The sequence below is a fragment of the Mixophyes fleayi genome, chromosome 2, assembly GCF_038048845.1.
Source record: "Mixophyes fleayi isolate aMixFle1 chromosome 2, aMixFle1.hap1, whole genome shotgun sequence".
Classification (NCBI taxonomy): Eukaryota; Metazoa; Chordata; class Amphibia; order Anura; family Limnodynastidae; genus Mixophyes; species Mixophyes fleayi.
In genome coordinates this window covers 310,516,229-310,528,952 of record NC_134403.1, presented here as the reverse complement: position 1 = coordinate 310,528,952, position 12,724 = coordinate 310,516,229, and the positions used below count along the sequence as shown (strand labels likewise).

Below are 12,724 nucleotides of genomic sequence, written 5' to 3'. Positions count from 1 at the left end.
TGTGTGTTTATATAGAGAGCACAGGAATCGGATCATGCTGTTAAACAAGAATGAGGAGCATGCCAAGGTCACCTTGGTATAAGGGATGTTTCACGCAATATAGAAGATTACTGTAAATCCATAAAGTACAATAAAACAATATCTTTATTAGACATATTAAGATCTATAACTCCTTCATAATGATCAAGTTAGTTATTTGAATTTGACTATTCAAGGTGTGGCATTATTTTACTTGGCAAACTTATACAATGATGTGTGAGATATCATGAGCTGATCTTAGAATATTCCCTGTTCTCACGCGTTGTGATTCCTGTACATACTGTGCTTATAATATACCTTAATCATGCTCACAAGAAAAACGTTTAAAAAAAAATTTATTCATTTGTTTTTAAAAAAATTTAAACCTATTTTAAGGAGAAATTATGAGGATCATGTACAATAAAGCAAAAGCCTGTTTAGTTAATCTGTTAGTTAAATGTTAATCTTGGCTTGTTTCCTGTTTAGGTTACAGTAGAAAGTATGGCAAAATCACGATCAAGATCACCCAGGTGGAAGCCCAGGTAAATATATATTAGTTGTGCTAAGCTTTGTATGCACAATGCATGGTATGTGTATCCTTTTGACATCCCAGCTGGTTACTTGCAGATGGGCCATATACAGACCTAGAAATGCCTTTTAGTCATTGTCTGACCTTTTAGTCATTGTCTGTACTTATCTGCCTTCCAAAGACTGCTCCATTCTAACCTCCCATACCTTCTTTGATTTTTAGAATAAAAGTGTTACATCTCAGACATGTCATTATATGGGTAAACATTTAGAATAATAAAAAAAATGAAAGTTTGCCTGCTCAGTGTCGACTCATCTTCTGTAGTCGCTTTGAATAATCCAGGATAGTGGTCCAAGCTTACTGACGTGGCCTTGTCCTTTCAAGAACACCTGCTCACACATTACCTAGTAATATATCAGGACAACAGATGCCGCTAGCTACCAATCAGAATGGGCACTGTGGTCCAAAATTATTGGTGTTGTGTTTTTTTTCAGAATTTCTGAATGGATTATTACAATCCATAAATTATGATTTATTATGATTTTTTTCCTTTCCTCGACTATTTGTTGCAGATTTTTTTGAAAAAAAGTAAAGTGTGCTGTTTTCACCTGTAACAAAAATCACAAAATGCAGTAAACATCCCACAGCCAGTAAAAAAAACACGGTGTTCTTCTGTCATTATTACATTCAGACTAGCTGCTCTGGCCCCCGTTGGTGTGAGCCCACCAATTTGTTCACATCTGAGAGGACTAGTCAGTCACTCAGACCTGTGATGGTTCAAGCTTCAGTGCACCCTCCATTCCTCAATTCCAAAGTCCAGAGTGATGCAAGATAGAGAAGCTCCACTCCCTGCACAATGCAATGAGACAAGTTAAATGGTCTCACCTTGCTATTTTATACTATGTGAAAGCCTAAGGGATTGAACACTACAGCAATTTTCATACAACAGCGTTACAGAAGATTCAGAAATCATACACGGCACATACCATAACTTATCACAACTTATAGGCCAGATGACTGCAGACACCACCAAAGTGATTGAAGTTCATCACAAAATAGTGTGCATGCTGCCAAAAAACAGGAATTTTGGTGTGCATTAGTGATTGTAGAGCATAAAGCAGATGTCCAACTGTATTCTTTTTTTTATAGACCACTGCCATACAGAAGTCCGGAGCGCAAGAGACATAGACAATTCCAAGATCATTACCAAGATAACGACGACTTCCGTAGAGATTCAAGAAGACCAATACATTGGGATGAGGAAAGACATGGACAGAACAATTCCAAAACAGCTCCATATAATCGCTTTAATGATAAATCACATGAACTGGATTCTTTTGCCTCCGATTTAAGAAAATCTCCCTTTGATGCAGCCAATCGACCGAAGAGAACATACTCGCCTGAAAGGCAAGGAGATGGCAATAGGAGATTCCCAACAAAATATCCTGAGGATCCTCCTCACAGAGAACACAATAGAAATGTTTTTAATCATAGAAATCAAGAACGAACGGCACATAGTGATGCAAACGGTTTTAAAGCAACAAGGCGAGAGGACAACTTTCACAGACCATACCATAGAGAACCTGATAGAGATTGGCGTGAAAATGAAAATCAATGGAACCATCAAGCTCACACCACACCCCATTATTTGCCACCACCCAGAAGAAGATCCAAAGAATTTGTTGATCGAAACTCATTTCAGAAGAGGTAGAGCATTTTATTTTATTAAGTATGTTTGTTTCTAATATATATATATTTCTAGTATAGTTTGTGCTAGTGTTGCTTTGATATTGGAAATGCATGTGCCTTATTTAGTCTAGTCCGGTTAAATAATTTGGGCATTTTATTACATTTCTGATCTGCTTACATGATTCCCACACACAATTGTAATACTGGTTTACATCAACAGGAATCTTGAGGATCGTGATTTCAGAGAACATGAGCAGCCTCCTAAGAGAACTAGAGAAACAGAGAGACTTGACTGCCGACCACCACCGCTAAATTCTCACTGGAAGGATGACCATGCGGTCCGGTCGTTTCCTGAGCAGAATTGGTCAAACGACACGGATCTCAGAGCTCCTAGTCCTATTGTGTACCAGGCACCGTCTGGAGAATTTACCAAAATAGAATATGACTATAGTCATAGATCACCTTCATATGTAAAAGCTGAGCCAACCTTGTTAAACGAGCGCACCGAGAAACGCAGCTGGCATGAGGAAAGAAAAAATATTCCTGCCAGAGCTTCCCAACAAAGCAAATCATCAGATGTAATCAGCCAAGAAAGGGAAAAATACACTGAACGACCACCAGAGAAATCCTCTAAATACAATGAAAGAAAGGGTCACGATAGGGCCATTTTCAAAAATGATATGGACATAAAGCACCCAAATCATAAGCACAAGGAAAGGGGGAGAAAAGAAGAGGAATACCAGAAGAAACCAACTTCTCCACGTCCACTGAGAAACCAAAGCCCCATATCTCCAAACCAAAAAGTCATACCGAAGATCAGTTCTGAAAAGGAAACTATCATGGTTAATTTGGCTTTGAAGAAATCGACAGATAATTATAGGTATTGTGTTTACTTAATATTATTCTTGAAAATATATTTTGGGGGGGTTCTGTGAGGCAGAGGTAAATGTTCATGCTTCTTTCGCCTGTTGAAACGGAGAAAAGTCACCGATTGTGAACGATCCAGAATGTTTCATATGTGGAATAAAATTTGTGGAATGGAAGAAGCAAAGTAGTTGAAAATAGTTACCCAAGGCTATTAATAGGAATAAGATCATTGTAGAGTTGTTTAGTATAACAACAAACAAACCACATTGAAAAAAAAATGAAAGTCAAGTAAAAAAAACAACAAACAAACCTGGAATTGAAAACAAGAACATCAAAATGTTTACTTAAAAGGTCACGCTCCCTTCATACATGACAGCCGTGTGGATCATATGAACACTGTTCTTCCAAACCTAATATTTTTCGCAGAATACCTCCTTGGTAATCATTAACGCGCCCAGTGACTAAGCACTCCAAATAATCTTTGGAAACTAATTAGAAGATTTGATGATTGAAAAAATGTTTTACTCCCCAAAGACAGCAGGGGAAAAAAGTACATAAGTTTCCATGTGTCTGACTTTACTGGAAAAGAAATTGTTGCCTCTGTCAATCAAAGTAGTGTCTATGTTATGTGGAAACTTATGATGTGTTGCAAATGCCATGGACATATTATTCGCAAAACAAGCTTCTAACTCAAACACAGTCAAAGTAAATCATGTTATGTACTCTTAACCATATAATCAAATAAGATTTTGTGTGATTGGTGCTACCATATTTTACGGGAAGAAATTCAAGTTTTAAGCTCATACATCTGTTTAAACTTTACCTAATTAACTAGATGTTGCTTATCCTCAGATGTAGGAGTATTTAGCCGTGAGTATTTTGGATTTCAGCGGTTCTGTTGTACAATCCATCATAAAACACATTTTAAAAGAATGATACAACACAAGTGGGAGGAACCAGTTTTTTTAATGTATACGGACTGACAGCGGGATTGGACAAGTGTGTTCCTGGCCTTTGGGTATAACATCTAATTATAATGTTGGATCAGTTGAGACAATGGTTTGTTCTCTATTTTGATGATCATAACTTCCCTGTTATTATGGAAGCCCAACTGTTAAACTGGACAAGATACAGCAAGTCAACTTTTATTCAAGTTAGAGTATTGTATATTAAAAAAAAATGGAATTTATGATGAAAATGTTAAAATTCTAACAAAGAGGTCAACATTGCAGTAAGCTTCATCTATGTGATGATGACGGTGAAGTCCGCTTCTGTCTAAAACACAACACTTGTATGGAAAGTCGCATGAAAGTTTTCTCGCCTCACAAATTTTTGGTAGCGCAAAGTAATCTAACCTAACTTCTGAGATGTGTATTTCAAGAGGAAAATAAGAATAATATAGTGTTTGATGATTGGGTGGCTTCATATATTGCTATGTAGATTTACAGCCACAATTTGGATCCTGAAAGAGCAAAAGAATTGTCGAGAAGGTAAGGGGATGTTTCCATGGTATACATCATACACATTAAACTATAATTTCTAATTTGTTTACAGTTAAGAGATGCCATATAGCCATTTACATGATAATTTCTTAGTAGCAAGACTCAGAGTTACACAGAATTTTATTTACCCTCTTCCTGCCTTACCCCAGCCTCTGTTTTTGTAGCCATGTAACATAACAACTCTGCAGTTCATGACAATGCGGTTATTATATAGCCTCAAATCTCTGTACCTACCTAACCCACCATGTTAGGCAATGCTTTGTTTGCAAGTTCCTGGAGAGGTTACAGAAGTCATTTTCCATGGTACTTTTTTTCTAGGCTGCCTCATGAACACTGGAGCATCTCCAAAGACATGCAATCAAAGCCAGAAGCAGCCAGAGGCGAGAGGAATTATGAAGGAAAACAGAGGTTGGGGGTTGACATGCAAAAAAGGTACTTTCTTTAAATCCCTAAACGCTATATAAATAAATGATGATGATCCCTTGAGAGTTATTATTAATTTAATTATTATTAAATTTAATTATTATTAATTTAACATTACCAACAAACTTTAATTGCTTGTTGAACAGGGAAATTTACAGTCGATTTTTGAAAGAGCTACAATACTCCTATGTATAGTCTGGTCATCTGCTGTACATAATATTGCAGTGAGTGGTAATATGAAGTAACGGCCCTCCAGCTTTCAGGGGCCACACAGAGGAAGGAGGGAGAACACAGTACACTCTCTCCCACTCCGATTATGCTGCGTGACCTCCCTGCACTGTGCAGAGAAGATCACGTGACACGGAAGTCGGCTGCACCCGTTCTGATGAGATCAGGAACAGCCGGCTTGGGGAGGGCACCCACTGGCCGCCTGTTGCCCACCGCTGTAATATTGCTATATACTTGTAGGTGAATTACACTTTATTACAGTGATAAGTGATGCTGATACAAGCCAAACATTTTCTGCAACAACCTTTTGTTTTTTGCCATTTTAGCCTAGGCCTGCCAATTTTGTAAATCAGGTCACCACTGAATACTGTACCACTCAGTTGTAAAATTAAAGGTACAGTCTGCCAGTTGTGTCTCGGATCAGTACAAACCTTCCCCTACACGTTATAGAGCTAAGCTGCCCCAACTCTCCTGCCTCGTTGTCTTGTTCACTTCAATGTAAAATATGCAGAGTAATATGCTAAGATGTCACTGATGTTATCTAGGGAACAATGATCGCTCCCAAGGCTTAGCCATACTTCAGTCAGCACTATCACATGTAAGACATTGTGGGAAATGTAGTACAGCCGCTACAAATGCCTTCCAGGTGCTAAGTTTGAAAAATTCTGGTGAATGTGCTCACTCCTAATAGGTGTATTTCAAAAATGCAGTCAGAGTTTTAGTTTAAAGGAAGAAAAAAAAAAAGAAGAGGTTCAATGAATTGCATAGAGTCCAAGAGAAGTCGTACTGTCCTATTGGCTAGCATTAGTTACCCACTACCCCCGCCACATAGCAGTTATGTGCTTATAGAATCTTTCTATTCTAACCAAGTTACGCCCCTTCAGTGATTCAGGCCAGGAGGAATTTCAAAGAGAGGGGCGCTCTGTCCTGTGGAATGCAAAAGTTGTATAGTCATTTGCTCAGCTTTTCAGCCACAGCTCTTCAGACAAATGACAAAGCCACATTCGTTTCCTATTTCACAGAACTGAAAGACTCCCTCTTTAAAATTGTGTTGGCCCCATACAGGGTAAAAAATGTTATCCCACTTGAATGCTATATATGGGCAGACACTATGTAATGTGACAACAAACACAAACAATGGGACATTTTAGTGACAAAACTTTTCAGACTAATCTTCAAAAAATGAAACGGTCCCTGGAGATGTAAGAAAAGTTCAATTATGCTTATGCTATAAGGCTGACGATAATGACACTTAATTTAACTATTGTTTTACTGAAATAAATCTGACAATGCTTTATAACCGAAGAGATAACCTGCTCTCACCCTTTCAGGAACAGTGCAGGTTCCAATGAGAGACAGATGTCTCAGGACTTAGTAGCCATAGGTGGAAAGGACGACTTTCGCCCAGTGTTTGAACACCTAGAATTTTCAAAGCAGAGTGGGATTAATGCACCAAACAATGAATTTACTCAGGAAATCATAACCATCATCCATGAAGTGAAAGGTAAGATGAAAGATTTAGGGTTTTTTTTGTATGAGGTAGCCTGCTGTAAAATGTGCATTTATAAACATCATAAGAATGTGTCCAAAATAATGTGTTGTGTGATGTTGAATAATATAAAAACATTTATGGTTCTGTGTTTATGGCAATTGTTATGATTGACTAATTGATTGCTATATATAAGAGAAGTCCATATAAAGACTCCTAATGATTGGTTAGAAATGACTGCGAGTTCCACAAAAGTCAAAAAATTTCATTTTTTTATTGTTTGAAGTTTTAGTTAATCGCTTTTAAAAGTTTATCTGTGTTTCCTTTGTTTGTATTAAACTCCTGTGTGTCCCATTTGTACAAAATAAACACAGCTTTTCAGCACACTGCAAAAGATGAGATTGACTGTTTTTGGGGTCTTTTATCAGTGAGGAAAGTCTGCCAAAGAGGATGTGCTAGGAAGTCTGGGGTTTAGCACATCCTTCCAGAGCCCAGCAGTAAATATGGCCACCATCCAGAAGACAGACCCTATTGGTCAGACTGTGCCTGGTGAGGGGCTGCTGTATATACAGTTACCCCACTTGACCCTCCTCTCTAACATTGGAGTCACTGCCAGGTGTTGAGGACTGGCCAGAGCTGTGGGCTCTCCCAGTTAGGAGAGGGGAATTCACTTACCTGAAGCCTTGCTGCGGCTCGCAATTGCTCAGTAGTGGAAACTACCTGCCGCAGAAGTGCCCCCATCCCTTCCATTCCCAGTGGCAGTCCCTCATAGGGGGAGGCAGGATGAGGCACCACAAGGGTACCCCTTCAGCCCACTCCTGGCATCAGTTTGTGTGTTCACTCCTGGCATTCTACTCCTAACACATCGGCGGTGAAAGAGATAAACTAAAATCTTTGGCCCTGACAAAAAGCACCTTTCTCCTGTGGGCACTCAGGAAGGACTGAGTTCCCTGCAGTGAGGGGATATATAAGGGGGAGAAGTTTTAGACTTTGTGAAGAAAATTTAAAGTGCCAAACTCCTGCCTGGACCCTCTATACCCATCGTCAGTGCCCCCCCAGCGGATTCAGAGGAAAGGATTTAACATAAGTAAAACAATTCTGTTTTTCAAATACAGTACAAGGATCAGTACCATTGTAAATGTAGAGTGTCCAATCAGGTAATAGAAATACTACCAAAACAAAATGGATTAGGACAATTCACACCACATATAAACGTATATTAAATAATTTGTCAGGATACCTACAAGTCTATACAATGCCTTCCAGGTGTGGTACCCATTGATCAGCTTATTCCACAATGTTAATGTAGGGGTGTCTCTGCCATCCGCTTCGTGACAATAGTATTCCTAGCAAAGGTCCCCCTCAGGAATATACAGCTGTGATGGATCCATGACCCACATACATATTTAAACATAGAGGATATTTATGGATACTGGTTCACAGCAAAAAAAAATGCTGTAACCCATAGCAACCAGAAATTTGCATTTATTTTTTTAACCTACACTACAAAAATGACAGTTAAAATGTTTGTCCTCTATATGTTACATAACATATATACTCCGTTTTTATAAATGTAACTTTCTGGTTGAAGGTTCGTCATGCAGTTTGATGTTCTGAATCTTTAGTAGGTCCCACGCCTATATAGTCTGCATAACTGAAGTTCTTTAGATATTTATGTATTTTTTACATTTCCTTTTGCTGTTGACTTGTGGCTACTACAACTGCCATTCAAACATTCCAGAAATTCAAAAAGAAAAACAGCGTCTGTATCTTACGTAAAATAAACAGAGTATTGACTTTTAATTCAAATGGAAACGCTTTTTCTTGTTTGTCCTTTGATTTACAGCAAACCATTTCCAGTCAGCTGAAATGTCCCTCCATGAACGCTTTTCCAAGCTGCAAGCAGAGAGCAATAAGCAAGATTTGAACCATAATATTCCTACCCCACAAACCAATCCTGAGATTCACAGGTAAACTGATCTGACTGCAGCACAAGCAGCAGCATGCAGGGTCTGAGCTATTTAATGACTCCGCAGCCTGAATGTTTTCTGCTCGGTCCACCTGTCCTTGCGGTCTCTGGAAACGGCTTTGAGTGAATTCTCTTTGACATTGGTGTGTTGTTTTAGCTTCATCTGCACAAATAGTGCTGCAGGTGCAGAACATAATCAGTCGTTTCTAAATTAGTATCTATGGATTAGGAGCATATGTATAAATGTGGGCTGGACTGCAGCAAACATAAAAGTAGAAATCATTAACTATGCTACAATTTATCGTGATAAAAAAATCTTCATCTAAAGTATTACCCCATCACACACCCCTTTAGAGAGCATAATGTAATATAATATAATAGCTCTGTCCTAGTACTGGTTGTTTCTGCTGCAAGCTCTCCACTGTCTCCCAGGTATCAGTTATAAGCTTATTATGTTATAGTATATTATCACAGATGAGCATGTATTATTATATGACCAAAAGGTACTCTGTTAATCAGATCAGGGAAGTAACTATAAATGAATGGGTCCCATTGCAAGGGGACTCGATTCTGCTCTCCGGAAAGTAAAACTAATATGAGCCCATTCTCACAGTAGGTACATACGTACACTCCCATACCCATGTTCCATATTGGCTGCTATGGCAGTAGTTGCACCCCTGGTCCAGAATAATAGCTCTCCTGTCCGCGAAGCTATCCTTGTTCCTCAATAAAAATGACTCTCCAATTAATAATCTTTTAAATATGTGGGCGTGAATGAAGTTTGAGAAACTAACTTAGATTAAAGGAAAATGATATCACACTACATCTGTAGCATTGCTTGGATACAATTTTTGTCCTAGTTAGATACCCCAGTCTTGTTATGTTCGATGGGGCAAATCACTACCCAGTATTTTGCTAAACGTAAACCTCGTGGGTGATTTTGTTTTGTGGCAGGAGAATCGATATCTCACTGGAAGATCTCCAGAACAAGTCTCTTCACAAGACAACGACCGTCACAACGGTAAATATTAGTTCATTCCCTAGGGCTAGAAAGCATAGACTTATATGTAGGTGTGTGTTAATTATTATTCTGAAACTATGCTAGTAAAAAATGTAAAAAAAATACACAAATATTTGTGCAAATGTAAACGGAAATTTTGCAAGAAAATAATGCACATAAAAGCTGGATAGGTTAATGCAGCCTTTTTGGATTTCTGCACTTTGTTTTCCTCCATCCTAGAGACTGAGGCAGTCCTATATAGAAAGCATGGAGCCCTTCTCTTATACCCAGTCAGGTTATGTACAGTGTGACTAGAGAGGATGCATGTCACGCTCCCAATTTGTGTAGTCTTGTCAGACACCTACAGTGTCGTGCCATCCCCTAGTCAACGTACAGGAAGTTCGTGGTAAATATACTTTTGGTGTTGGTGAACCTGATCTCACCTGTACTTTGACTCTGCAGACAGCAATTTACCTGTCTGTTTATTGCCACCAAGGCTAAACGTTTACGGAAAAGAAGTGTAATTCTGCAAAAATAGCTTACATTTCCCCTGGAGACATGAGACAGCAAGATATATTATTATACAATTGCATCATTTATTATGCCCTTGAACGGGCAGATTGGAATCTAACTGCGTCTCTTATTTAAAGGTCTGAATATTTGCAGCACTATTTAAAATGGAAAAAGAAAAGAATTCTAATTAAAAAGAAGCTGAATATACAAGGGTTCTTTTACAGCTGGGCACAATTGAGCTCCCTCTACTTGGTAAAAGACACATTCAAGGAGAAACGTATTTTTCCGTATATGTTGTGTCATGAGCTTAGAGTAGCATTTGTGTCAGGCATAACAAGTGTGCATATTTAGGCCTCGCGATGATATAGAGAGAGCATGTACACATGGCTTAACAGTGTTGTTAGTAAATGCTTAAGTCACATTACTCAATTTGTACACAATGAAATAATGGAATGAATTGTCATTTACACAAGACATAATAGTCTCATTAATGTGTTATTAATATGTGAGAGTCATATTAAGTACAGGTACAAAATACAAATTAAATACAAACATCTGTTTCCTCCTTTAAAAATCCATTGGCAATCTTCTTTTCTGCTGTAGACCAAATGAAAATGTTAATCAAGTAATACAAATAAATGGCTACAACTTTATATAATGTAGCTGCAACACTAATAAATTAACTACTATCAGCTAGAGGGGTGATTAATCAGCCAATCAGAAGCGACTAGCTATATTGTGTAATAGGAAACTGTGTCTCTTACGCAAAAAAAAAAACAAAACAAGATGTACGTCCAACTCTAAATGAGCTCTATAGTGTTTCTATTCTATGTGTTTACTGGAGTATCTTTGTACACTATGGTTATTTATGGGATATTGATCAGATTAAACTGAAAGAAGATGTCCACGTTGTTTGTTTTTGCTTGTATTTTTGCGGAAACCACCTCCTACCCCAAAGGTAACTGTAACGATACTGGTGGTATTATCTGAAGTCCAGTAGCCGAGTAGATATCCAGCAGGTAGTCAGACGTTTGACGGGTTGGTACACAAGAGGGTAGTCACGAATACAAGTCGCAGGAGTTGAGCAGGCAGAATACTCAAACACATGTCTGATCTAGGAAGTGCCTATTATAGGCCCAAACAGGAAACGGTCCAAGATGGTTTCTACTTGATGCCATTCTGGCCATCTTGGATAAGGGCAAATCTGAGGGCAAGTTTATGAATGCAGCGACCTCTAGTGGTCGGAGGTGCAAATATCAAAGTAATTCCTTACAGTAACATTTCTTTTGGCAATATTTAGCACCTCCACTAGATCTTGACTTGGCATCAAAATTTACTGTTATGATTATTTTTCTTTTGGCCTGGTACTTTGTGGTTAAGGCCCACCATATTTCATATTCTGGTAGTTTTTATACTTGGTGATTTAGTTGCTGGAACTGATGGAGTTGGTTTCTACCACTGTTTAACAAAGAAAACCATACTTGACAAGTTTATTTTACCTCCCCTGCGGGATGTCCCAGAGAAGAGGTCAGGAGACGAGTGTGGGAAGGACAGGGGCGCACAGAGGATTGTTGGGGGAGGGTGGGGAAAGGGGGGGGGGGGAGAGAAAGAAAAGGAGGGGGGGGGGAGGAGGAGGGGGAGGAGGGTCCCCCTCCCCCCAAAAAAACCAAAACCCAACCCACGTGAGAGCTACTGCGCATGCGCAGCAGCTCCGTTTAGGCAGCGCTGTCCTATACAGCAGCCGCGGCGCTGTCAAAGAAGCAACCACGGTGGTGCTCTATACACTACAGCACCGCCGCGGACGCTTCTTTGACAGCGCCGCAGCTGCTGTATAGGACAGTGCCGCTATAGGGGCCATTTAGTTAGCGCTGGGGGGGGGTTTCTGGAGACTCAGAAACCCCCCTGCATGTGCCACTGAAGGGGGCGTGGTTACAGTGGCATGATGACGGTAATTGTGTCAGGAAGCCCCACCTCCAGGAAGGTACCTGCCCTTTTGGGAGTCCAGGAGGAATTTGGGAGCCTCCCAGACATTCCGGGAGAGTAGACAAGTATGAAGAATACATTATTGGAAACTACCTGATCCCCTAAAATGTGTCTCTGGCTGTCATTTACCAATCAGGTCCTTCCATTATGTTAATTAACACACATACCCCAATCAGCCACAACATTAACAAGTGAAGTGAATAATATTGGTTATCTTGTTACAATGGTACCTGTCAAGGAGTGGGATATATTAGGCAGCAAGTGAATAGTCGGTTATTGAAATTGATGTGTTGGAAGCAGGAAAAATGGGCAAACATAAGGATCTGAGTGACTTTGACAAGGGCCATATTGTGATGGTTAGACGACTCGGTCAGGGCATCTCCAAAACATCAGGTCTTGTGGGGTGTTCACGGTATGCAGTGGTTGGTACTAACTACCAAAAGTGGTCCAAGGAAAGAAACCTGGTAAACTGGCGGTAGGGTCATGGATGCCCAAGGCTCATTGATGCGCATGG

General features: G+C 39.4%; 1 protein-coding gene across 1 annotated transcript in view; it reads left to right on the top strand.

The window, feature by feature from the left end:
- BCLAF3 (BCLAF1 and THRAP3 family member 3) overlaps positions 1 to 12,724 on the top strand; it is a 71,729-nt gene that overhangs the window by 39,257 nt on the left and 19,748 nt on the right. Inside the window, exons 3-9 of the mRNA XM_075196543.1 lie at positions 505 to 560; positions 1,697 to 2,254; positions 2,457 to 3,116; positions 4,924 to 5,037; positions 6,588 to 6,760; positions 8,592 to 8,715; positions 9,669 to 9,735. Of these exons, the coding sequence (XP_075052644.1) occupies positions 520 to 560; positions 1,697 to 2,254; positions 2,457 to 3,116; positions 4,924 to 5,037; positions 6,588 to 6,760; positions 8,592 to 8,715; positions 9,669 to 9,735 (1,737 nt within the window). The 5' untranslated portion in view covers positions 505 to 519. The remainder of the gene's footprint in view (positions 1 to 504; positions 561 to 1,696; positions 2,255 to 2,456; positions 3,117 to 4,923; positions 5,038 to 6,587; positions 6,761 to 8,591; positions 8,716 to 9,668; positions 9,736 to 12,724) is intronic.